The sequence below is a fragment of the Bos indicus genome, chromosome 6, assembly GCF_029378745.1.
Source record: "Bos indicus isolate NIAB-ARS_2022 breed Sahiwal x Tharparkar chromosome 6, NIAB-ARS_B.indTharparkar_mat_pri_1.0, whole genome shotgun sequence".
Lineage (NCBI taxonomy): Eukaryota > Metazoa > Chordata > Mammalia > Artiodactyla > Bovidae > Bos > Bos indicus.
The window spans coordinates 94,299,687-94,326,079 of NC_091765.1; the positions used below are offsets into that span (position 1 = coordinate 94,299,687).

At 40.5% G+C, this 26,393-nt stretch overlaps 2 protein-coding genes across 11 annotated transcripts in view; one reads left to right on the top strand and one right to left on the bottom strand.

The window, feature by feature from the left end:
- BMP2K (BMP2 inducible kinase) overlaps window positions 1-13,876 on the top strand; it is a 117,009-nt gene extending 103,133 nt beyond the window's left edge. For 4 of the 5 annotated variants that reach the window (XM_070791643.1, XM_070791645.1, XM_019962992.2 and 1 more), the window contains one exon: window positions 8,160-13,876. In XM_070791643.1, the coding sequence (XP_070647744.1) occupies window positions 8,160-9,562 (1,403 nt within the window). In that variant the 3' untranslated portion in view covers window positions 9,563-13,876. The remainder of the gene's footprint in view (window positions 1-8,159) is intronic. The other variant, XR_011567244.1, reaches the window with a different exon arrangement.
- The window catches only part of PAQR3 (progestin and adipoQ receptor family member 3), a 32,714-nt gene continuing 13,785 nt past the window's right edge, over window positions 7,465-26,393 (bottom strand). For 2 of the 6 annotated variants that reach the window (XR_002180953.2, XR_011567247.1), the window contains 5 exons: window positions 24,515-24,712; window positions 22,078-22,168; window positions 18,063-18,211; window positions 15,321-15,439; window positions 7,465-9,593 (listed from right to left, as the gene is read on the bottom strand). Coding sequence is in view for 2 of the 6 variants with exons in the window: in XM_019962994.2 (XP_019818553.1) it covers window positions 18,069-18,211; window positions 22,078-22,168; window positions 24,515-24,712 (432 nt within the window). In the remaining 4 variants the exon portion in view is untranslated. Of the gene's footprint in view, window positions 9,594-15,245; window positions 15,459-15,491; window positions 18,212-22,077; window positions 22,169-24,514; window positions 24,713-26,393 lie in introns of those variants that run through there. The other 4 variants (XR_011567245.1, XR_011567246.1, XM_019962994.2 and 1 more) reach the window with 4 other exon arrangements.

The window sequence follows — 26,393 nt, forward strand, 5'->3', positions numbered from 1 at the left end:
GTTAATTTGGTATTTAACTTACTTAGTAAATACTTGTTATTTTATGCATAGTACTAAATAATTGAAGCACGGTTTGTTAGCTTTGAATTACTGTTTTGACATTTCATACAGAGATGCATAATTAAGCCATAAAGCAGTGAGAATTTATGTGTCAGTAGGCGCTGATTCTGTTGATACTTCGGTGACTTCCATGGTTTTTTTTCCCCCAATACATGGACGGAATTTCCCCGAGGAGACAAGTTCATATGCCACATGAGAGTTTAACTTTATAGAGTCACTGCTGCTCTTCATACTTTACCTGTATCTGCCCTGTCTGTCTTAGTCACTCACCCTCTTTTCAGGATTGGGCTCCAGTCAGATTTTAGATGGTTCCAGTAATCAAACCCAACCTCAAAAGATGAGGATTACTCAAAAAGCTGAAATTTTTACAGTTTGTAGTTCCAAGGCACAAAGCGGAGAAAAAAGTACCTTGACTGGAAGCCAGCAAATCTACTATATTTAGTTTAAGCAAAGAAGACTGTGCTACTCAGAGCCCAAAATGAAAATTAGTCAGTATATGACATTTTACAGTGTATTACTGATATCAGTTAATGAAGAAGAATGTAACTGAGATGTGATACTGAACACATTGTAGACATTTGTTTATGCTTTAAATACATGTTCCTGGTGGTTATTAAAAATACTGTAACTCCCCTTCTTCCTACCTGAAAACCAGCCATTTTTACATTAATCATACAAATCTCAGTAAGTAAAGGGATTATTAGGATTTGGGATATATTGAATTATAAAGCAACATATTTAGGCTGTCCTTTTGGGAAATTAACTTAAGCAGTGGAATAATCCTGATTTAAATTTTATAGCAAATCAAATGTGTAATATTTGCTCTAACAACTTGGAAAAAGCAATCTGGCACCAAGAACAAGCAGTAGGAATATCTGAATTTTTTTAATTACAGGAATATGTTTAGGCAAAGAAATGGGTTGAAAAAGTTGATGGCACTCAGCTATAAGTTACATTTTAAAGTACTGTAAATTGTACAGTTGGTAACCAATTTTATAACTTGGTAATTCTTATTTTGAGTCTTTTGTGCCTGTGGAACAGGACTAAAAGTCTTAGAATATATTGAAATGATTTTAAAAAAATTTTATTGGAGTGTATTTGAGTTACAGTGTTGTGTTACTTTCTGCTGCACAGCAAAGTGAATCGTTACACGTGTACATACATCTACTGTTTTTTAGATTTTCCCATAAAGACCATTACAGAGTATTGAGTAGAGTTCCCTGTGCTATACAGTAAGATTTTATTAGTTATTTATTTTATATATAGTAGTGTGAATATGTCGATCCCAATCTCTCATTTATCTCTCCCTCCTTTAATTTCCATTTCTTTCTCAGTTTTTTTTTATCGTTTTGCATCAAAGAGAGGACAATTAAGTAGATGGCTGTTGTTACAGAGAGTAAAACCTTACCTGGGATGGTTGAAACTTGAAGCTTTGGAATTTACCTTTTCCCTAGCAAGGGGTGGTGCAGAGCAGTGACCACTTGTGTTTAACTTTGGGCTTCATGATGCTTAGTATTTGCGTTGCTCTTAGGATGCTGGCAGAGAGGCCTGTTGCTGCTCTTGTCTCCACACTAGGTTATGAAGGAATGGAAGGATGAAGAAGCAGAGAAACATTTCAGCAGGGTCAGGGTGGGTTATGATCATATGGGAGGAAAAAGGAATTTGGAAAATATTTTTGATCGCTTGTTTTAGTTTTGTGAAGAGGTGACGATAAAAGAAATAAAACCAGTCTGTCTACACCAACCAGAAATTTCCCCAGTTGCCCATACTTTGCAGAAATGTAACCTGAAGCCATAAAGCTAGTATAGATCATTGCATGTGTCTTTTCATGTTCTTTTTGAAAGCATTCCTTTCAATTTCCTATATTGTGCTCTTAACTATAGCTATTTAAAAACCAGAGATAATGTTTCCAGGATCCGAAATGTACCCTTGTGGTGTGTGAATATACATTTGTTTGCCTGGTGATTTGTTTGGACCAGAGTCACTCTTGAATTATCCATAGAATTGCACCCTCTTGTATCTTCTCCCTGTTCTTCCCTCTCATTTAGGTCTGTCTTCAACCATTGAGTCCAGAGAAGTAGGTGGGAAGTTGGAGTATGATGTGTGAGATTATTGAGTTTGGCCTTGTCCTGGAGATGGCAGTTAAACACTTTAGTGCTTTTGTGTCAGGCACTATTTTAAGTCCTTACTTTACAGTAGTCCTATACACAGAGCCTGTTATTACTGTATTATTCTCTTGTAATATGATAATATGTGTTCCCTCGGGAACAGACCAGAGGATTTAGCTGTGGTCTTAGTAGTTAACAGTTAACCTGGTAACTAGGTTAACTTTATTAGCTGTGTATTAAACATGCATAAGGAAGGAATAACAGTAAATCACTAAATTGAAATTATTAGTAAAAACATGCTTCCCACCCCCGCTTCCCTGGTGGGTCAGAGGTTAAAGTGTCTGCCTGCAATGTGGGAGACTTGGGTTCAATCCCTGGGTTGGGAAGATCCCCTGGAGAAGGAAACGGCAACACACTCCAGTATTCTTGCCTGGAGAATCCCATGGACGGAGGAGCCTGGTTCGGACATGACTGAGCTACTTCACTTTCACTTCACTTTCATAGTTCTATTTAAAATCCAGAATAACTAGAAACAACCTAGAGGTTCATTCTATAGGTTTATAGTTAAATGTTATACAATATTTTATTACATCTCTATCAGAATTACTAATGGACTATATCGAAACCTGTAAAGATGCTTTAAAAATGGTAAGTGGAAATCCCCACAAATTTATATCTATACTGATAGTTTAAAAAGTAGATCTGTATAGCGCTTTACAACAAAGAAATCCACAGTCTGTATTAATACAACTTTGCTGCTGCTGCTAAGTCACTTCAGTCGTGTCCGACTCTGTGTGACCCCATAGACGGCAGCCCACCAGGCTCCCCCGTCCCTGGGATTCTCCAGGCAAGAACACTGGAGTGGGTTGCCATTTCCTTCTCCAATGCATAAAAGTGAAAAGTCAAAGTGAAGTCGCTCAGTCGTGTCAGACTCTCACCGACCCCATGGACTGCAGCCTACCAGGTTCCTCCGCCCATGGGGTTTTCCAGGCAAGAGTACTGGAGTGGGGTGCCATTGAGAAGCTGACAAAAGGCAGAGTAGGAAGTAGGTGACAAATGTGTTTTGGAAAGCAGTGTTGACAATTTGGGTAAAGGAAACAATTTAGAAGACTAGAGTTAATGTAAGAGTACCCAAAGAAGGTCAGTGGGAGGACCTCTGTCCTGTGTTAAATGTTCCAGAAGACTTCTAGGAACAGAACTCTGTGCCCTAGAAATGGAAAATTTTCCAGGGGAATTAACAGAGCAGCATTTTCCCTGAGTGCTTTGTGCAGAATTGTATATAAAGGTTAATAGGTGTTAACGTGTAAACAAAAGTGTTCGTAGTGAAGGAAGTTGGGGAAACTAGGTTTCATTAAGTCACATTCTTTTGTGTACGACACGTCCGCACCTTTGGTTTGATGAGCACTTTGCAGATGAGTGGTGGTGGGGGGTTACATTATAAATGTACACTCAGTTGCTTGAGACCACAGAACTGTTAGGTTCTTATGGGAATAGCATTCTGCAGAAGACACTTTAGGGAAGATATTGGACTGTCCCTGGAGGTGTCCACGAGCAGGAATGAGGGGTGCGTGTTGTGGCTCTGGTGGGCAAGTCGCCTGAGGAGTAATATGTTAGCATGTCTCTTAGAGGGACTATCTCACTAAAGATAGTGAGGGATGGTTGCAAGTCTTTGCCATTACGTTTTTGCTTTGAGATAAAAATTCATGGAAATAAATGCTCTGGCTAATCTAAAAGCAAGCTTTCTTTTTAATATCAGAAGTCTGCTATATGGAGAAGTCAAGTGAGAATCCTCATTTGACTCGATTTTAATCTGTTAGGATTTAAGATAAGCTTATTATGAATATGTAAAGATACAGCATATAGCTCTTGGCTGGTTTCAGGGAACTGGCAGATGAATAATGCATGAAGATTATATTTGTGTTTAAGTATAACTGATGGAAATCTCCGCATCTTCTCTCCCCCTCACTGCTCAGCCCCACTAGGCTTCCTCCCCACTCCCCACTTCAAGGCTGTCAACAACCTTTGTGAGCTGACTAGAGCCAGCGGCCATTTCCATCCTCAGTTTGTTGGGCCTCTTTGCATCACCCAGCCCTGTTGTCAGTTCCCTCCCCTGGGAACACTCTCCTCTCTCCAGCTTAGGCGACATGGCACTCAGCTGGCTGTGGTCCTCCTCTCTGGCACTTTCCTGTTTGCATTGCAGGTTCCTCTGTTGACTTCTGAAAGTTTTATACCTGAGTGATGGATCCCTTTTCTTCTTGTACTCTCTTCATCAGCAATTTCCTTCAGACTTGTGCCTTTCTCTGTACAGTGATGACTCCCGAGTCTGTTTTCTCCAGCCAGAAACTAATCATGGTGCTCAAGCCACAGATACTTTGCTCACACTCAGGTGTCTCACAGATACTTCAAACTTTGTGTCCAGACCAAATTCTCCTCTACTTCCCAGTGTATTCTTGACTCTTTTCTGTATTAAAGGCATTGCCATCCATCCAGAGTTTTCCGCCCGTCTCTGATTCTGCCACTTGTGTTTTCCCTGCCACCATAACTTCTAACTTGGTGTTAGTTGCTCAGTTGCATCTGACTCTTTGTGACATCATGGACTGTAGCCCGCCAGGCTCCTCTGTCCATGGAATTCCCTAGGCAAGAATACCGGAGTGTGTTGCCATTTCCTTCTCCAGAGGATCTTCCTGACCAAGGGATTGAACCTGGGTCTCCTGCATTTCAGGCAGATTCTTTACTGTCTGAGCCATCAGGGAAACCCAACTTCTAACTTAAATGACAGTTTCCTCTCCTTGATTGGTACTTTTGCAGCCACCCGCTTCAGTCTTTTTTCTATATGGTATTCACTTAATCTTTTTGAGATCTAAATCTGATCATTGCACTTTAAATAATTCATGACAGTTCCCTACTACACACTGAATTTAGAACAAAACCCAGATTTCTTATCATGGCCTTAGAGGGACCCTCATGATCTGGTCCTTTCCCCTTTCTTTCCCTCCTCATCTTGAGTAGTATCGCCTTTGTTCACTGTGCCCTGAGCACACTGGTCTATTTTCAGTCCTTCAAACATGCCAGCCACCGTCTTTCTTGACTTGGTCTTCACACATGCCGTAGCTGTTACTTGGAGCACCTCTTTGCCTGCACTTTGTGTGGCCGGCTTCTCACATAACTGTCTTAACTGTCATCTTCTTAGGGAGGCCTTGGGCAACTGTCCAGACTAGCTTCATGCACCCTTGCCCCCTGCCCCATGACTTAACACCTCTGCTCTATTATTTCAGAGTGCTAGTCACAGTTTAGGTTTCTTTATACTCTCTGAAATTCTTGAAGGCAGGGACCAAGTTTATTTTATTCACCAGTGTTATGCTCAGTATATATCATATAGTAAAGGGCTTCCCTGGTGGCTCAGTGGTTAAGAATCCCCCTGCCAATGCAGGAGACATGGGTTTGATCCCTGGGTCAGGAAAATCCCCTGGAGAAGGAAATGGGAGCCCACTTCAGTATTCTTGCCCAGAAAATTCCATGGACAGAGAGGAGCCTGGCAGCCTATGGTCCATGGGGTCGCAGAGAGTGGGACATGACTTAGCGACTAAATAACCAACTACCCTATAGAATGTTTCGTTGAATCAAAAAAATGTGACTGGATTCGAAGCTAAGAACTCTGAACGTGAAGTTTCTTTTTCTATGTAGCTTTCTTGATTGTATCCTGAATGTATTTGATGTATGTCTGTAGCTGTGAGCTTACAGTAGTTACTTGTTTTGCTTAACATATATTGATTGGTTCAGCACAGCATTAGGGAATGATCTATGAGGTAAATGATAAATAGGCCTGTGTCTAAAGTAGGTGCTACAATTAAGGCTTGTACGAGGTTCATCAGGACCACCAAATATGGGTGTTTTTCAAGGGGTGCCTCAAAAGGGCTCTGACATGGGCTAGGTTTTAGAACACAGCCAGGCACGCTGGGCAAGTCAGGTGGGAGTGGAGTGCTAGAAGGGCGTTCACGCCAAGGGCCAGTATTATGTGTGAGAGGCTAAAGTAGCATGGTGCTCCTTGATCCCCAGCTCTATTCGTTTCCTTGGTTTTTGAGAGTAAACCTTAACAGTTTAGGTAGCAAGAGCCCCAAAACCCTTGTCCACAGCTATTCCGTTTCTGAATTTGAGCAGGGAGAGTTTTGGTGTGGCTATAATGAGGAATACCCATGGGAGACATCAGGGTTTGAGGCTCATGGTGTCAGAGGACAGAAGCCAGGTAGAGAAGGGCCTCTGTGTTGGGCTGTGGGTGGAGACTTTAGAGAGACACCGAAGGGTTTTCAGTAGTAGCCACGTGATGAGTACTTCGGCAAGGTCATTCTGGTGACAGTGTAGAGGATCTGATTTGAGGGATATGGGACTGGAGGCAGGCAGGCAAGTTGAGAGCCTGAGGAGTTGGTAAGTGAAAATAAGGAGAGGGTGGGTGGGATGCACAGCTGGTGGAGGGAGAAGAGGGACCAGATCCTTGAGATTTTAAAAACACTGGTGGAAGGGGAAGATGGTTTCCAGATTTCTGCTAGTTTGCAGAATTTGGTAGATGGAGATATTATTCATTACTTTAGAGGGAACTGGTGAGGAGCACATTTTAAGAGAAAAGATTAACTCTCTTGAAATTACTGAGTTTAAAGTAATGGTAGAATATATATATATAAAAGAGTATTAGGTGACTAGGGTAGGTGAGTATGTATGGTAACTATTAGAGATCCAGTCATCATGGTACAAACGTTGATTAACATACAAGTAGTTAGGACCCAGGGCAGGACATACAGAGGGAGAAAGGCAGTCAAGGTTAGGACCCTGCGGAGCATCTGTGTTTAAGGAGATGTTTGTGAAAGGGAAGTTGCTAACAAATTTGAACAAGAGGGAATAGTCAGAGAGGTAGGAAGACAACAGTGCTGACTTTCAAAGAGAAGGAAATAACGCAGAGGTGTCCTGTGCCATGGGGACCACCATTTAATCATGGGAGAGTAGTAGCCCATCCATCATAAGGTATTTAGTTTTCATGACTGAAGACTACTTCCAAGCCTAGCTAATTGTCTTGAAAATATCTGATGTTAGAGGGGAAGGGATGAATGGATATGTAATTGGATCAATTCAAATTGTTTCCTACTTCTGGAAAATCAGTACACCCGTGTATTGGGAGGGCCATATATTTTCATATGAACTAACACACTCTATCTTTACTATGTATGTGCATGCGGTGAAATTGGAGAACACCGTGTTTGATGCATTTTTGTCACCTACCATACAGTAAACATACTGACAGTTAAGATTTTCATTAAGGTAGAGTGCTTTTAATACAGGGTCTACTAGTACAGGTATGACAGTTAAAGGAAGATGTATCCTCTTGGGAAGGCAGATGTCCTCGATACGGTCTCAGTTCAGTACCTCAGCTTGGATCAGACTATGGGGATGTGCTCATGTTCACCCAGCCCATAAGATACTTGTTCACAATAAAATCCCAGAATGCCAAATATAAATAGTACAGTGAAACATATCTAAGCAGATAAGCTATTCATGCTTGTTGATCTCCACAGGAAAACTTTATAACAGAGTCGAAATAGAAGCATAAGGTTGGGGTGAATGGGGGGATCTGGGCAGGGCAATTGGCTGGAAAATCTTATTTTGAAGCTGGGAGAAGAAAATTTGCTTGTGTACCATATTCAGAGTCCTATTCTGGGTACTATAAGTAAGACAGCTGTCAGTGACCACCTGTGGTGAGTAGGTAGTGTGTAGGGTAGAGACACAAGTCAGTCGGTCTGCACTTGAAGGACCTAACCATCAACTAGGGGCCAAGTGCATCATCCCCCCGCCCTCCCCCGGAGCCTAATGACCAAGTGCCAGTAAGTTTTCCTGTAAGGGAACTGATATGAGCGATCTGTAAGGCCTTTGTATTAGTACATGATGTTTACTGCAAATGGTTTTTGAGATGCTTTGAGATGATACAATTTTCGTTTGAATTGGCAGGTTCTCCTGAAAAGAAAATTGAACATCCCTCCATGAATCAAGAAAATGGCACTGCAAACCCTATCAAGAATACAAAAGGAAGTCCAGTCTCTAAAGACCACCGGACTGGAAAGAAAACCTCAGAGAATTCATTAGTACGTGCTCAAGTGCAAAAGGGGAACGACGAATCCGAGAGTGATTTTGAGTCCGATCCCCCTTCTCCGAAGAGCAGCGAAGAGGAAGAGCAGGAGGATGAGGAAGTTCTCCAGGGAGAACAAGGAGATTTTAATGACGACGACACTGAACCGGAAAACCTGGGGCACAGGCCTCTGCTCATGGATTCTGAAGATGAGGAAGAGGAGGAGAAGCACAGCTCCGATTCAGACTACGAACAGGCCAAAACAAAGTACAGCGACACGAGCCCGGGCTACAGGGACTCCGGCGGTGGAGCGGTCCAGGGTCCTAGCGCAGCACTCCTCACGCCCGCCTGGGCGCCCTCGGATGTGGGAGCAGGGACTCCCAGACCCGAGTTTGATGTCTTTGGCGCTGTCCCCTTCTTCGCAGCGCAGGCTCAGCTGCCCCGCCAGGGGGAGCAGAAGGACCTCTCTCCGCACAGCCGGCTTCCCGCCACGGGGCTCGAACCGGAGGAATTCGATGTCTTCACCAAGGCACCCTTCAGCAAGAAGGTGATGGCGCGCGATGCGCACGCCGCGCCAGCTGGCCCCCCCAGCGTGGATGTCTTTGGCTCCACGCCGTTCCAGCCCTTCCCTCCGTCTGCCAGTAAAAGTGACAGCGGCGAGGACCTTTTTGGGCTGGTGCCCTTCGAGGAGATAACTGGGAGTCCGCAACAGAAAGTCAAGCAGCGCAGCCTACAGAAACTGTCCTCCCGGCAGAGGCGCACCAAGCAGGACGCGGCCAAGAGCAACGGGAAGCGGCACCACGGCACCCCGACCGGTGCCAAGAAGCCAGCCAAGCCCGCCTTCCGCACCCCCGAGCGGGCCCGCCGGCACAGGAGGGTGGGCCGCCGGGACTCGCAGAGCAGCAACGAGTTCCTGACCATCTCGGACTCCAAGGAGAACATCAGCGTGGCCCTGACCGATGGGAAGGACCGCGGGCACGTCCTGCAAGCCGAGGAGGGTCTATTGGACCCCTTCGGGGCCAAGCCTTTCCACCCTCCGGACCTGCCATGGCACTCCCCGCACCAGGGCCTGAGCACCGACCACAACCCGGTCCTGCCCGGGAGGCCCCGGCCGAATTCACTGCACGGCTCCTTCCATGGGGCAGAGGCGTTGAAAATGGATGATTTTGGTGCCGTGCCCTTCACAGAACTCGTGGTGCAGAGCATCACCTCCCATCAGCCCCAACAGCCCCAGCCCGTCGAATTAGACCCCTTCGGTGCTGCTCCGTTTCCTTCTAAACAGTAGAGGACTTCTGACGGACTCTTGGTATTAACTCCTGTTTCAAAGGAAAAAAAAAGTATGAATAGTTTTATGAATTTGAAAGAAAATTTATTTGTATAGCTCTTTATATCATTCATTCTTACAGGTCAATCAGAATAGGCGATTTTTAAATAAACCAAATAGAAAAAGGAAGTATCTGCACAGGGTAGTGACTCCACGTCTTTCCACGCAGGCGCAAAGGAAGCGAAGGTGGCAGGTTCTAACCTGGGGTTTCAGCTCCCCACCTGACCGCACAGAAATCTAGGGAACGCGTGTGGCCCCTGAAAAGTGACCGGGAGCTGTGGTGTTACTTTTATAACAGAATCACTTTTGTGCGCACATCCCAGGCTCATTCCAGAATCTAGCATTTAAAACTAAGGTTACTTGTATATACACAAATTGCATTTGTGGATTTTTTTTTAATATCTCTTCTAATTTCCACGAGGTTAAAAAAAAAAAAAATTCATTTCTCATAAAGAATGAGAAAGTTATCCAGAGAGTGCAGAGATTTTGTCCTTACACCTTTCTCCACAAAGAGGAGCCAGAAGTCACTGACTGTTGTGCCTAAAACTGTTTCATTAAAAAAAAACAAGTGCCATTAATATGGACTATTACATAGAAGCCTAGAACAAAAACTAGAGATAGCTAGTTGATGGGCAGAAAAATGGAGAGAAAAAAGGAATGATATAGAGGAGAGGAAAAAACATTCAGTAGTACTTCAGGAACACTTTATGTTCTGATTTTGAATGGCTTCTAGCTCAAAACTTTTATCATGTCTCTAGTAAAACAATTATTGGGAAAGCTGGGAGTGAGGACAAGGTTCATAGAGAAATATTATTCTAGGGAAAAATATGTAGCTGAAACCCTGAGTTTCTGAGACGTTTACAATGTAAAATCATGTTGCATTTAATAATGTGCTTTATTACATAACCACCTTCACCAACTATTCCCCAAGTTGTCTGGTGAGCAGCAGTGTTGGAGTTAGGTCTGAAGGGTGGAGTAGTTTTAATACAGAGAACAGAAGAGCAAATCCCACAAAGCCTTATGGGCAGGCCTTGCACATCCTGCCGCAAGTACCTCTGCACTAATACCTGAGATCTGAGAGTGGCTGTAAGGTGTCAAGGTGATGAGGGGCTAGCATCTCAACTCTGCTAGTTAGCTGATTGTGACTTTAGTGAAAAGAACCCAGCTACCAAATTGCCTTTTGATTTTTACATTACAAATCCTAATTAGAAACTTGAGATTTTATAGAAGTTGTTTAATAAGGTAGAAATCATTAATGTGAATACAGTCTGTTTCTCCTGTGTCTCCAACTGTCCCTGCCTTGCAAGTGAACACTTAGAAGTTTCTAGAACCATTAAAGCTATTTACAGAAAAGGGTAGAAACTCCTATCAGCTTGCACTCTCCTTGATTGCTGTATTTTAAATTAATGCTTTGAGCCCAATTAAAATTTTATCAGTAATCTTATTAGAATCTCAATTATAGTGCCCCAACTGGGATGAGCTATTTGCCTGTTTTCACAGTCTAAACTTGGAAAGAAACAAAGTATCTGTAACTAAACCCTCTAAACCCTCTATGTTTTCTTGCTTCTCTCTTCTATGTTTTAAATCAGATACAGATTTGTGGACAAACAGGAAAGCAATGTGTGAATGATGTGTAGCAGAGACAGATCGATCATGAGAGTCATTTCTGCGTAAACGTTAGAGCCCAGCTGCACCAGTTTTACTTGTCCTTGTGCCAAAGGCAAATGTTATGTTTGCACCTTTTTTTTTCTCTTTCTGATTCTCAGGTTGATTAATACTGCTAATGCAAATGCTCAAGTAGATGTTCTTTAAAACTTTACAAAGTAGATTCAAGTGATACTTTCTTTTAAAAGTGAAGAGTTGATGATTACACATAGTTAATTCATGAACTACAGTAGGTTTGTATCAAACAGTCTGTTAATGAAAATCTGTTGGTTGATGTATATACAAGATGCTTCTTTGACTATTTTAGTCCTTATTAGCCTTTGTCTCTGCTAGACCTCATGAGTTTCATAATTTAGAAGGGGTACAGATGAATCAGTGTGGTCCCCTTGGGATGTAATATGAAATATCTAGAGTCTGTCAGATACCAAGGCCTTGCTTACACTCATTTTCAATACACTGAATAATTTTAAATGATTTAGACACTGACAGACACTTTGGCTTATAATTCTGGATAAATTCTAAAGAAACACTTTGACATTGTTTAAAATATTGACAGTCATACGTTTGTTATATCACAAATGACTTTCCTCTGGAGATTACAGCCAAGAGGAAACATTTAGTACTTATAGGGGACCCAATGGGATAGAAATGGGGAGATTCCTTTGTGTTGAAGTGGAGGAATTTTCCCAAGGAGTATAGGATTAGGGTCGCTTTCTGTTTCCCATCATGTTTTCCCACTACTGTTAGACTGTAGGTCACTCTACACAGTTGATGCCTGGCTAATTCCCTTATGAGAATAAAGCTCCCAAGACGTGTGAGAGAGCTTAATGCATACTTGGCACACAGCACTCGGTTTGGCTCTATTATGGGATGGTCCAGTTCTTGTATAAGGAAGGAACGCTGAAAAGAAATCATGTCTCTATTAATCAGCTATCCTCTGTGCTTTTTTAGCATGTAAAGTCGTCATAACTCTAAACCTGTAATACTTGAACATCACAAAGGGAAGTGACATATTACAAAGCTAGCAAAAGTCTGAGGCCAAAGTTATTTCTGTCCTAACAGCTTTAATCATGCTTCTTGGTTTTGAATTATCTTTTAAAAAGCGGACCATATGCTTAATTATTTTAATGTTACCACTTCAGCAAAATGTTAAGTGTTGAAAAGACCAGCTTCTATGGCACTGAGGAATGTTAGACATTCTGCTAGGACACAAAAGTTGCTTGGTATATATGTTTTAGGTGGAGGAGGAAAGGTGGTGGGCTGGGTGAAACTGACTAGAATATTTACATCAGGAAAGTGTGATTCTTCCACTGATGTGACCTCCACCCCGTGTGTGTGTGTGTGTGTGTGTGTGTGTGTGTGTGTGTGTGTGTGTACTTGGGCCCAGTTATGCCATTATTTGGAATCGTAGACAGAAGCAGCTTTGGATCCTCCCATTTGTCGTGTGACAGGGACAGACCGCTGTCCTCATCTTGCTGGTGGGAAACCCTCCTCTACTCTGGTGGGAAACCCTCCTCTACTCTGGTGTGCAGCAGGCAGAGCCCTTTCCTCCTCTCTGCTTAGCTTATTTTAGGTTGTGGTACTTCATATCAGCATTGAGAGAAGGTACACGTGTATTCTTATCACTGGTTCTGAGGAGTTTGGGTACATTTGTTTTAATATGTGTAGACTGTGCAGTAAACATTTTCTTTTTTTTTAAGCAAAATTACTTATCATTTATCATTTTAGGTCCAGTGTTGAGCTGACAGATCTACTGTGAGAATGAACTGACAGATCTACTGTGAGAATAACATAACGATAGTTTATATGAAAACTTTTATACACAGTGGGGTTTACACATTAGGGTAAATATATAAATCCGCACTTGCATGCACATGTCACATCTCTCTAGTGTGGAGTTAATGTGAATTTTTACATTTTGAATGGAATTGCAACCACAATCATTGCTAAAAGAACATTCACTCCTCGTGAGGGTTTACAAAAGCCACTAAAAGAATAAGGTAGACAGATGAAAATGCAAAGGGCCATCATTTGGGGTTATTTTTATTTAAAAATTTATTGTGCTACTTTTGAAAGAGAATTGTTTTTATGACTATGCTCTTTTTGTGATTGAAAAGTCATCTAATAGTAAGCAGTATAGTAATAATAATAGGCTACTTTTTAATTGCTGGCAAACAGCTTTAAGTGCACTTTCTTTGATTACACTTCCATTTTTTGTTAAACTTGAATTTTCTGAAGCCTTTTATGTACCACTAAGCAAATAATTTTAACTTTTAATAAACCTGATTTTCATCTTTATTATATTTCTAATTGTTAAGATCATACTTTCTAAAGTTAACTTCAATCCTCAGATACAGCTGGGAAACTGTTATGAAATAGCATCAGTTGCTTTTTTTCCCCTCCTTCCTATATCTAATTAAGCACTAACTGATTTTAGTACTATATTGCCTTTACACTGCTTATTCTTATTGACTGAATCCTATCCCTCATTCACTTTGTTTTGTTTGAAACTTAAAGTTATTTTCTTACTGTATTTATCATACCTACTGTTTTAATAATCTGCTTTCTTTAAATGCAATAAATCCCAAATGGATTGCATATTCTTTATAATCAGTGACTTTGAGTTTTTCATTATTTGTCGTCTTATTAAAAGTTTTGGATGCCAACTTCTAGTCAGTTCCTTCATTCACACCACAGACATTTAAGCATCTATTATGCATGAGCTAACGGAGGAGAAAAATGAGTAAGATTAGATCTCTGGTCTAAGGAGCTCCCAGTTTTGGATTTAAGTAAGAAAATACATTTTGTGTTTGTACATTTGCCCTAGCATCTGCACAACCAAAATGATCATACAATTTGTTCAAGGATTATAATTACTGATACAGTGATGAAGGTATGGTAAAAACATAAGACTCTGAAGTAACTTTTGAATATTTAGCATAGTTTTTGCATTATATAAAATTTATTTTTTAAACTCTTTAAAAACTGATACCATTTTTCACTGTTAATAAGTATTTAGTTAAATAAAATAACTTGATTACAGATGTGAGGCTTTGGCATGTTAAACAGAAAACCTATTTATTGGATTGATGGACTAAGTTTGGTGTTGAGATCACAATATTATGTATTAGTCCACAAACTGGAGTTTCAGATTGGTGGCTTGTGGAAAGATTCAACTTATTTGTTAGATATGCACTCCCCCCCGCCCTCAGAAACTGTAACATTTATCTAAGGTTATATGGAAAAATAAGGGTCCTGTTTCTTTTTAATAAATTAATGGTACAAAGGAGCAAAATATCACATATAAGTTATATAAAATGCATAGTGTGGACCATGCCACTGTGCAAATTTGGTTATAGTTTTAACTTAAGAGAAGAATATATGCTTCAGTTAGAGCTGTTTACTTTGAGCAAGCTAATTTTGTTTTAAGAAAGTCCAACTCCAGCATCATATGTAAGATGAAGTTAATATTTTCCTACTGAAAGCATGAGCTTTTGAAGTTTTCTTTGTTGCACATTTGAAAGACAGTTCACTTTTGCTGCAGATTGTTGACACTACTGAATTTACATGTGTGCTCTGCAGTGTTTTTGATCCCGGGGTTGCAGAGTATAACTAGACTTTAGTGCTATCATGCCTGCCCTCTAAGGATGGAAGTTTCACTGTTCACAAGAGACCCCCACCCACAGTGTTACTGCTTCTCCTTCCTGAAAATGTTTTCTCAAAGGTAGTTTCAAGTTTGGGATCATTCTCTCACTCTCCTACTCAGCAAGTATGGTAAAGAATTTCAGGGGATGTTGGTACCCAATTGCATCTGTACCTCTTCTCAGTATAAACACAGTTACTGTGATAATGCACATAAATAAAAGACACTTCTGCCCCTCCCCAAAGAGCTGAGCTGACTCTTCATTGCACATATTCTGGCAAGGGTGAAACTGCCCAGAATGATCATTACAAGGGAATACAGATCTACTCGGCTCACCAGGAATCTAGATGTGCAGGCTATGCCCCTTGATACTTAATGCAGGGCAAGCAAAGGTTATCTCTAGGTCGGTACCTGCCAAGTGGAGAGCTGTACAGCTTTATGCCAGTCAATGCCAATCTTCAAATCGGTTACTCTGTCCAGGTGGGATGCCAAAGATGTGACACATACTCCCTGAAGCTTCATTCCTGATTCTAAAACATGATTGTGAAGCTGTTATGTATTATAAAAAAAGACAAACAGCACTTATATATTTAGTAAACCCAGTTTATTTACACATTTTGCCATGCAGCTCACTGAATTGCTCTTAGTGTAACAAAAAAGAAGACAAGCACTATCTTGCTATTTGAAAGCGGTTTTATGTAGAAAGATAATTCCCTTAAATGAGTTAACTACAACCTTACAAATCACTATAGACAATTTAAAACAGCCATGAATAATTTTAAAATGTAAAGTCTATACGTAAAGAGCTTTTATAGTTTACACATTAGTAAAATTAAAAGCAGTCTTTTTTACTACTTTTAATACTGTAGCTGACTAGTGTACTTTTAAAATCTTATTTTAATAAATCTACAAAAACAAAAATATACATTATTACAAGGCTCAGATTCATAGGCAATTTTTAAATATTTATTCTTTAATGTTTACAATGTCTTAAAATTTTTGCCAGTAGTGATGTGCACACAGTAGGTGGTCAATAAATGCTGATATACAGAAGTGCTTATAGTTGACAGCAATCCACATTTGTTCATTCCCTACTTTATAGTAAGTACATCATAGTAAAGATAAAAAAAACTTTCTTAAAATATTTTATATTTTCATAAAAAGATGAAATGTTTACAATGGTATAATTTAGTTCTCCTTTCAGTCAGACCTGTATGCTTTTTAAGTTCAAGAAGTCTTAAAATTGGTCATTTTTATCAATTAATTCAGAAGTCAAGGATTAAATAACTCATACACTATAACAAAAAAGGACTTTTTCTAAAAATTGGAAAAAAATGAAACTTTAATGTTTTTGAGATTTTGTAATTAAAAATGGTGCCAGACCTAAAGTAGACTTTTCCTTCATTTTTAAATTAATTATAACTACTCAGTATATTGTTTAGCAAAAATGACAAAATATCTATTTAAAAGCAATAGTATCATGTAAGTCAATAGGGATACTTTAGAGAAAATATATCCTATTATCATTTCACCAAAATCTTCTTTCACTAAGCATACGGATCAAATTTCTGGCCATTTTCTTTTGGCCAGTTCTTTTAAAATAGCCATTTTCAAAGTGGTGTTCCATCAGAATAATGGGTATAATGTGGTGTGCCCTTAAGTCTACTGGGGGAGACTTTGCCTTGCTGAGATACTAGCATGGGAAATTCATATTCCAGCAACACTACACTGAAAAGAGATACAAAATTTTACAGATGCATAAACTAGGGCACATTAAAGTAACATTCTAAATATCGAATGTTTAAGTGGCATTTTGGGAATAAACTTTACTATCAATCAACACTTCCTGATACTTAGAAAGTTCAATGTTTTGAATATACACCAGTAATTAAAGCAGCTGATATCAACCCATTCAGAAACTTGGATAATATTTTATATTCCAAAAAACAACATGTTTTTATGAATGACTGCTTTAAGGGATTTAACTTATGCATATGAGAAGACCAGAAAACAAGGGTGCGAAGCTGTGGTATAGGGAAGCGAGATCTATTTTTTAATATATACAATAAAGTATCAGACCCAAATGTTAGCTAGTGTATATCAATACTGTTTGAGTTCTCAGCGCAATACTAACACATGCATACAGAGGGAAAGGCCAGAACGCAGGTGAATTAATCATGTCATCAAATGGGGCATGTGCATGACTTTGTTCTAAGGCTTAAGGTTCATTTCAGTGTCAAGAACTGGGCCATGTGGATTCTGTGGCCTTGAAAGTAGCACCATATACCTGGGAATACCCATCAATCAAGAAATTAAGACCGCAAACAGAGAGGTGAAAAGTCTGCTGTTATAGGAATTCTGGAGCCCCAAATCTGCCATCTATGGGCAGGAGCTCAACTCTTCTATATGGGATTAAATCATAATACTGGAAACTGAAAAGCTTAAATGGCCAATAACTTGGTAATTAGACCACAGAATTTGTCACCTGTCATGTACTTGGTTCTTAGTATGATTTTTATTGGATGGGAAATGACAATGCAGTTCTTTTCCCTTTCTCAACACCTCTCTCAACTTGAAGAAGAGGTTTAAAGTTTTGTTCTAGCAAACTAAAAAGTCTAGTGCTCCTAAGAAGAGAACCTACAGGAAATAAGATCTGAAGTGCTGGTTTCTCACAAACCAGCCATAGAAAGGCTAGTGATTACTCAGAATCACGATCAGCTTGCTTTGAGCACAGGCCATCACAAACACTGCCTTGATTAGGCACTTAAACTTGATCATCTACTCTGTCTTCTATTAAAGGAACCATACAGGAGAACTCCACTTTATAACAGAGGTGAGCCCTTCCTAAGAAGTTAAGCTGGTGCTCAGGAAAGAGAGTACTGGCTTCACATTCAGGTTATTCAGATGATTCTTAGGGAATGCCAACTAAAATTTTCACTTTCTGTACAAGCAGCAAGTTAGTAGTCTTAAGGGCCCACAAAGCAGTTACTATTACTGATCCCCAAGTATATATTTCCATATTTATAAAATATTACTCATGATATTACCCAATCAGAGGGAAAAGGAAAAATGAATGGGAATCTTAGAAATGGTGGGGTCTAGAGCTCCCCATTATATATTGCTTAACAACTGAATACACCCAGGCGGCCATACCTGAATTCACAAATGTGAAACATAGTCAGGACAGGGTTTGCTGTGTCTATACTGCATGACATACACCGTCGACTGATGCCACCAATATAACATCACGACTGCAAGGATGTGCCAGATTTGGTGGCTTGATCCGAGGTAGTTTAGTTGTCCTGCAAGGGAAGGTAAAGAGAAAAGAGTACTGATTAGGCTAGAGTCCCTTGGACAGCAAGGAGATCAAACCAGTCCATCCTAAAGGAAATCAGTCGTGACGATGCATTGGAAGGACTGATGCTGAAGCTGAAACTCCAATACTTTGGCCGCCTGATACAAACAACTGACTCTTTGGAAAAGACCCTGTTGCTGGGAAAGATTGAAGGCAGGAGGAGAAGGGAACAACAGAGGATGAGAGTTGGTTGGATGGCATTAACTGACTCAATGGACATGAGTTTGAGCAAGCTCCAGGAGTTGGTGATGGACATGGAAGCCTGGCATGCTGCAGTCCATGGGGTCACAAAGAGTCAGACACAACTGAATGACTGAACTGAACTGATTTTGACTTTAAATAAAAATATACTTCCATCTCTCACCTTGGAAATATGACTGAGCAGCAAAAAGATTTTGGCAGTCTCAGAAACTGAGATTAATTCAGACCCAAATGTTTTCTAAAAAAAAGATTAATTCATATTAAGTCTGACTTTAAGGTTGTATTCATGAAGAGTACTGGTGAATTTCAGAAATACTATTCTAAATGTCTTTTCAAAATCTAGATGTGGTTAATTTCAGGAATTTGACCTTTTGTCTCCCATGTCTCAACATATATATCTGGTGAGGAAAAGACAACATGTAAGAGAAGCAATGGAAATTAGTGCTACAAATCATGGAGTTGATTAGGCATGAAGCAGAGACACAGCTGTTTTTGGGTGTAAGTCTGTTTGAAGCATTTTTTAAGCAGGTATGTAAGGAGACAGCTCAGACCTGCATCTTGTACTATCAGACAAATGGAACAAATAGAAAAATTTAATTAGTAATGCTGAAGCTCTAATACTTTGGCCACCTGATGCGAAGTCAACTGCTTGGAAAAGTCCTTGATGCTCGCAAAGATTAAAAGCAGGAGGAGAAGGGGATGACAGAGGATGAGATGGTTGGGTGGCATCACTGACTCAGTGGACATGAGTCTGAGTAAGCTCCGGGAGATAGTGAAGGACAGGGAAACCTGGCGTGCTGCAGTCCATGGGGTCGTAAAGAGTAGGACATGACTGAGCAACTGATTAACAAGAACAAAAAATAGGTTAATTAACTAAGGCTGGTTAGTTTCTCTATGGGCTTCCTTGGTGGCTCAGACAGTAAAGAATCTGTCTGCAGTGCAGGAGACCTAGGTTTGACCCCTGGGTTGGGAAGATCCCCTGGAAAAGAGACTGACAACTTAGGAGAATTAATTTCTCTCTGGTTACAGTATAAATTCCAAGGAGATTAAATAACAGGTAAGAAGCATACTGAAAAATAACAAAATACAGAACTATAGAAATTGAAATGTAATTCCTGGTGCATCTATGGTCACATAAATATTCTCTAACCTTCTGTCTTCTCTACCAAGAACAATAATCAGTATAGTATGTAGATTTTAAAGTGTAAGTCAACAGAATCCTTTCTGTTCTTAGACTTTTATTTATTTACTTATTTTTGGTGCCATGGAACCGTTTAACAGCCTAGTGAAGTTCAGACTCATTTTTTTTTGTGTGTGTAATAAAGTTTTATTAAAGTATAAAGGAGATAGAGAAAGCTTCTGACATAGGCATCAGAAGGCAGACTCATTTTTAAAGCATAAAATACTGAGGATCATAAACCTGATCGGTTGTAATGCAAATATCACAGATTCACTGAATTCTGTCCATGGAGAACTTGGGGATCGTTGAACCCAACAAATGCCACTGTGATGTTTACATTAAAAAACAACAACAACAACAAACTGACATAAGCTGAGAGGAAGCTCTTAGGTTTGAAAGGTTTTTGATTTCCCAGTATTCACCCCCCGTCTCCCCACGACTACAATGTGCTTCTCTTTAGAGCCAGGTCCTCAGGACCAGCCAGACAAGGTTTCTAAGCCATGCATTCATGAACACCTGACACTTTTATCTGTAGAGACTTTTCATTTTTCATGGACTCTGTTTTCTCCCCTGCACAAATGTAGCACACACTCAGCTACATGGGGCACGTTTTATGTCAAGCTCATCTTGAGAAAAGTTAAGTTACATAACATTTGACCTTTTATAGGTGTCCTGTATGAGACAACTGAGAACTTTTGATCTGAATATTTTAGGGCGTAAAAACATGATGGCTATAATCACGAGTGTAGAGAACTTTCGTTAGTTAATTTTCTACCTGTATGTATGAAAAAGAAGAAATTCATAATAAAATCATTATTAATAAAGTGATATGAAAATGTATTTCACCAGAACGGTTTTCTGAGGAGAATTCTGACTCTGCCTAGAACACGGGTGGGTCTTCAATTCAGGAAGATGTCCGAGTTATGTTCCCAAATCCAAATGTTTATACATAAGTTCTCTGTATTCCACCCTTATTTAAAACAGCGAAAGGTCATGTGCACAGAGGAATGCCTGAGGTTCTGCGGTCTATTCATTCTCTACTTCATGGTTTCTCTTCCTTTTTTCTTCCCCAACTCATGTGACAAATGGCACACTATCTTCAATTCACTGTGGAAGAGGTTCTTAACCCAAGAGAGAGGGAGGACAATTTTCAATTTGAACTTAAACAGCTCCCCACTCCCAGCCCCCACACCAGAAAACCACTATATAGGCTCTGTCTCCTGTTATTCTTGAGTGGCGCCAAAGCTCACCTGCGCTTGCCCCACTCTGTCCCTTCCTAAGGCACTTACTTCATTTATGGGCTGGGGCGGGGGCACTGGAACTACAGCTGCTAACATTTACTGAGGGCTCACTACCTGTTGAGGAACTGAGCTAAATGTTTCACGTGCACGTTCTCATCTAATACCCACGAGAGAAAAGCATCATCTTCACGTTTCAGAGAAGGAAACTGGCCTGAGAAATCTTGTGTGACTTCAGTGCAAACAGCTAATGAGGGGCTGACCGGGGATTTCAACCTAAGTCATCTGACTGCAATGGCACCCCACTCCAGTACTCTTGCCTGGCAAATCCCATGGATGGAGGAGCCTGGTGGGCTGCCGTCCATGGGGTCACGAAGAGTTGGACACGACTGAGCGACTTCACTTTCACTTTTCACTTTCATGCATTGGAGAAGGAAATGGCAACCCACTCCAGGGGGACACTCCAGAGTCGGACACGACTGAAGCGACTTAGCAGCAGCGCAGCAGCAGCAGCATCTGACTCTAGAGCTGAAGCTCCGAAACAAGCAAATACATGCTTTGGTGAACATTATTCTCTTTACCCAGTGTCCTCTTAGCTCTTTTCTATCAGAAGGCTTTTTTTTACCTAAACTGAAGCAGGGAAATCTGTCCTTAAGTTCCTGGCTTGTGTAAATCTTGGGGACATGAAGATCCTTAATTTCCTCTCACCACTGGGTGCCAGGAAGCTGAAAGTCAGACTGATGGGCCTTATATAGAAACTTACCACAGATACTTATGAAGTAATCCTAAACCTGGCTTATTTCCATTATCCTATTATTTTCCTTTGCTTCTAGTTTGTTTTATGAATCTTGCATATATAAATTAATTTTTAAGCATAAGCAACTTTTGTGGAACAAAGCGCTCCACAAAAAAGCAGTGGTTGAGAACTCACTATTGAAATGGTGAAGTGAAATGGTGACGTGAAATGGTGCGGTGAAATGGTGGTAACCCTATCTACTGGACTCAACTTCTATTGTGACAATGAAAGAAAAAGTTTGTGAAAGCCATCAGAGAGTTCAAATTTTAGGTAACATTTGAGAAAAGCCATTCTATAATCAGTAATATTGGAAAAAAAAATCTGTTTTGATACTCTGACGTATATACCTCCACCATTTAGACTAAAGTCATAAATCCATTCTAAAAACATATACCTACCTGGAAAATACCTTTCTGGAACTTTGGAAATGTAGAACAGGAAAGCAAGAAGAGCAATCACATACATCACAACTACACGGGGTGCAAAGTCCTGAAAAGCAAAACACAGTTTTTCACAGATCTCCCGACTGTGACTGAACTTCCAACTTACTGATATTATAAATCTAATTAATATAATTAAACACAGAGAATTAGAATTCATAGGTGGGATTTAAGTCTATTGAATCTTACAGACAGTCTCCAGTAATAGAAACCTAGCTCTCAATACTTTAGGAAGCGTTTCATAGGAGTGGAACACAGAGACTGCCCTAAGAGTCAGGGCACTAGAGCAGCTAAAGCTTCAACAGGGTGAAAGTGCAAAGGGCAGCCAACTCCCATTTTTACAACATGGGTGCCTGCGTGGAATACATGTGGGAATGGAGTAACCAGCTGAATAAGCAAAGAGACTAAACAGGGATCTGTGGCTGGAAAAGACCCAAGAGGCTCAGCCCAACAGTGATATCTGTTCCACCATCCCAGATAAATGATTCTCTTGAATACTACTGTGCAAAGATCTCTTGGAAAGCTTTCCTTGTCCTAAGAAAATCAGCCAGCTCTAATTTATACACCTTGTTCCTAATTCTGATTATAAACCTAATTTACTAAGAAGCCATTTAAGAAATAAAACAAATGACTTTTCTCCCCTCTACACATATTCGAGAACCATCATGGAGCCCCTCTCCCCTGAAACCTATGTTCTCAGACAATCAACCTCAGATTCTACAAACATTCTAGAACAAAGCTCCACTGTACCTCCAGGATAGCTGTTTGGAACTTTGCATCTTTGGTCAAGCACCTCTCTCTCCATCTTTTTAAAACTAGACCTTACTGGAGAATTTCTCTGGAAGTCTCCCTTTGTTTCTGTACTGGGATGATCTCTGTTTATATTAGATTTCCATCTTAGAGAACCAGTCTTCCTAAGCCATATTTCAAGACTGCTGAACACAGGAAAGTGTCCCCCCGCCCTCCCCCACACTTATTTTTTTCAATTTCTTAAAAATCTACTGGCCTAATAGGTCTGGTTCTCTTTCTTTAATAACAAGATAAGCTTATGGTAAGCTTGAAAGTGAAAGTGAAGTGGCTTAGTTGTGTCTGAATCTTTGCGACCCCATGGACTGTAGCCTACCATGCTCCTCCATCCATGGGATTATCCAGGCAAGAGTACTGGTGTGGGTTGCCATTTCCTTCTCCATATGATAAGCTTAAAAAGATGCATTTCCCTCATCCCAAAACATTCACTTCTGTATCAACAATTACTCACTTCTGGTTAGGATTGAATCTATTAAGAGAGTGGCACTTCTCCATTCTATTTCCTGGGCATCAAAACTGTCACAAAAATGATGTTTTCACAGATACCAGGATCACTGAAGTTACTTATCACCACTATCACACCTTTATCCCAATTTTTTAGTCTTATAAAGCATCACCCTCATTCTCAAGTTGGCAATACAGCCAAATCATATCACTCAATTCACTACACCAGACTTCCTTTCTTTTTAGTTTTATATGCAGATGATTTCCACCATGCTGTTAGCAATAGTATATAAGCCTACCATTAGCCTCTACTCTTCTAAAAAAATATAATTCTTTTGAATAAAACCTGCATTTAAATCTCCATATTTCAAAGGTCCTATTGTAACAAGTGTATGCAATTTCTTCTAGATTTCTCAGCATAATTATGTTAAAAATTCTTGTTTACTCCCTAGCATATACTTAGAGCATTTATATACAAATCTCTAAGAATTTAGATCTTACTTCTAACTCCCTTCTCAAGAATGCTGAGGAATTCTGAGGTTCTCCCTAATGTACTCCAGCTCTCCCCATAACAACTAATGGTCTTTTATTTCTCAATATATTTTCCCTGCGGGGTAGAATATGGTCCCATGGCTCTAGCTGCCAAGAGATTTTCAAATCTCTATTACTAGTCTCAATCTCTGAGCTAAATCCACACCTGATCTCCACTTTAACACCCCACAGGTACTGCAAACTCAAGAGGTCCAAGAATAAATCCTTCCCAACTCCTTCCCTTCCACAAACAAGCAAATCAGCTGCTTCTCCTGGCACTGACCTTGCCCCAGCTGACAAAGCTGGAAACTTAGGAGTCCTCCTCTACAGGGAGGACTTGGATATTTACATTCCAAGGGGAACAGAAAACAGTTAAGAATGTATCATCTTACAGAAATACATCTCAGAAGAAAATAGTAGTTAGAATCTATGCTGCAGAGTATGTTTTATTTATTAACTATAGATGTGAAAAATTACTGCATCATTATGCAATTATAAATGTGCCCTCAAATGACAAAGACCCACCCGCTTGGCCGGAGTACACTATTTTACCCGAAGGAATGAAATTAAAAGGACAAAAAGAACGGGAACATACTGACCACACTCAGCCTACCTGGACGATAGGAGCACCAATTCCTCCATTGAGCCACACCCAGTGGAGAGTAGGGATGACTCCATACCCGGAAACAGAACAGAAGATGATAGAACGCAGCCTCTGCCACTGCTGTGTGAGGTAATTGGGATGGATCTGAGCAAAGAACACGGCCAGGATCATAGCAAGCACGGTGATCAGGTACACCTGACGCCAATACTAGAATGAAAGGACATCGCATTTCAATTATCACTGACAATAAGGGAAGGGAATGAGCAATTTTCAATTTTGGCTTCTAAGGAATGCATTCCAAACTGTACTTACTTTGGTATTTTCACTTCCAAACACAATTAACTTCCTTCCTTCCTTAAAAAAATGCACGTTGCATACAATTGTTAGGTCTCTTAGGATGACAAACCAGACCCCAAAGTGAGGCGGTAAAGAACACATTTATTCACACAAAAGCATGCTGCTGCTGCTGCTAAGTCACTTCAGTTGTGTCCGACTCTGTGCGACCCCATAGACGGCAGCCCACCAGGCTCCCCCTTCCCTGGGATTCTCCAGGCAAGAACACTGGAGTGGGTTGCCATTTCCTTCTCCAATGCATGAAAGTGAAAAGTGAAAGTGAAGTCACTCAGTCGTGTCCGACTCCTAGCGACCCCATGGACTGCAGCCCACCAGGCTCCTCTGTCCATGGGATTTTCCAGGCAAGAGTACTGGAGTGGGGTGCCATTGCCTATTATATGCCAGGGGCAACTAAAGTCCTATGGAAACAAAGACAAAGCTCAATGGGCGAGCTCACAGGCTATGAGGGGGGCAGACGTATAACGAGATGATTATAATCAAAGGATAAGGACTGCAGTTGAGTTATGAACAGAATGTTGTAGGACCACAGAAGAGGGAGCAATTGCTACCTGAAAGAGTTAAAAAACGCTTCATAGAGGAAATGACAACTAATCTGGGTCCTGAGGAATATGTAAGATTTTGTGAGAGGAGGGAGCTCTCAAGGAAAAGGAAGCACAATGGAGCAAGGAAGCTTTGTGAAGGGAACTTGAAAGGCAGATACACTGTTGGGCTATGTATTTGTAACTTTTCCAAGCTGGCGCTGAGGGAGTAGCAGAGCTCTTGAAGAAAAAGATGATGTAGTTATTTTTCAAACTAACTTATTAGAATAACTCTGACATCAGTGTAAAGAAAGAAAAAAAAAAAGAGGTGACAGGAAGCTAGCTAGGAGGATATTAAATATTTGATTCAAAGAGAAAATGGCTTGGACTGTTGCTGAACAAGAAAGACAGATGTGAGCACCAGATTCAGGAGGCATTTTTGAAGTAAACTAAAATTTTAATGGTTGACTGTCTATGGGATAGGGCAGCAGAGGATGGGTCAACTGTTTGCTGTAGAAAAGGCCACGCAGATGGCTTCTACTAGTGGAGCAAATGAACAGGTGACCCAGCATGAGGGTGTGTGTGTACTGGGGGTAGAAAATGGTGAAACATGAAATATCATTCATTTCAAAATACATCAAGTGTGAAGGGCTTACAGAATTATTTAGGTATCTAAACGAGAGGTTGAAAAGCTAGTCCTAAAGCTCAAAAGTTGTTAGTTGTCCTAACAACTCAGTTAGCACAGAATTCTTAACCTGGGCTGCAAGGACTTCTCTGGGACCATTACAACTTGCTGAAACTCACATGTCAAAATGACTGGTCAGTCTGCACCCAAATGCATATTATCTGGGATGGAGGGTCCACAGTTTTCAATCTCATTCTCAAAGCAGCCTGTGTTCCTTAAAAGGTAAAGCGCCATTAGAGCAACTGAATATTTGGTTAAATGATGAGATATCAGAGGTAAGAAAACAATTTTTCCTTTAAATGATTATGGACTATATTAGCTCTAGCAGATT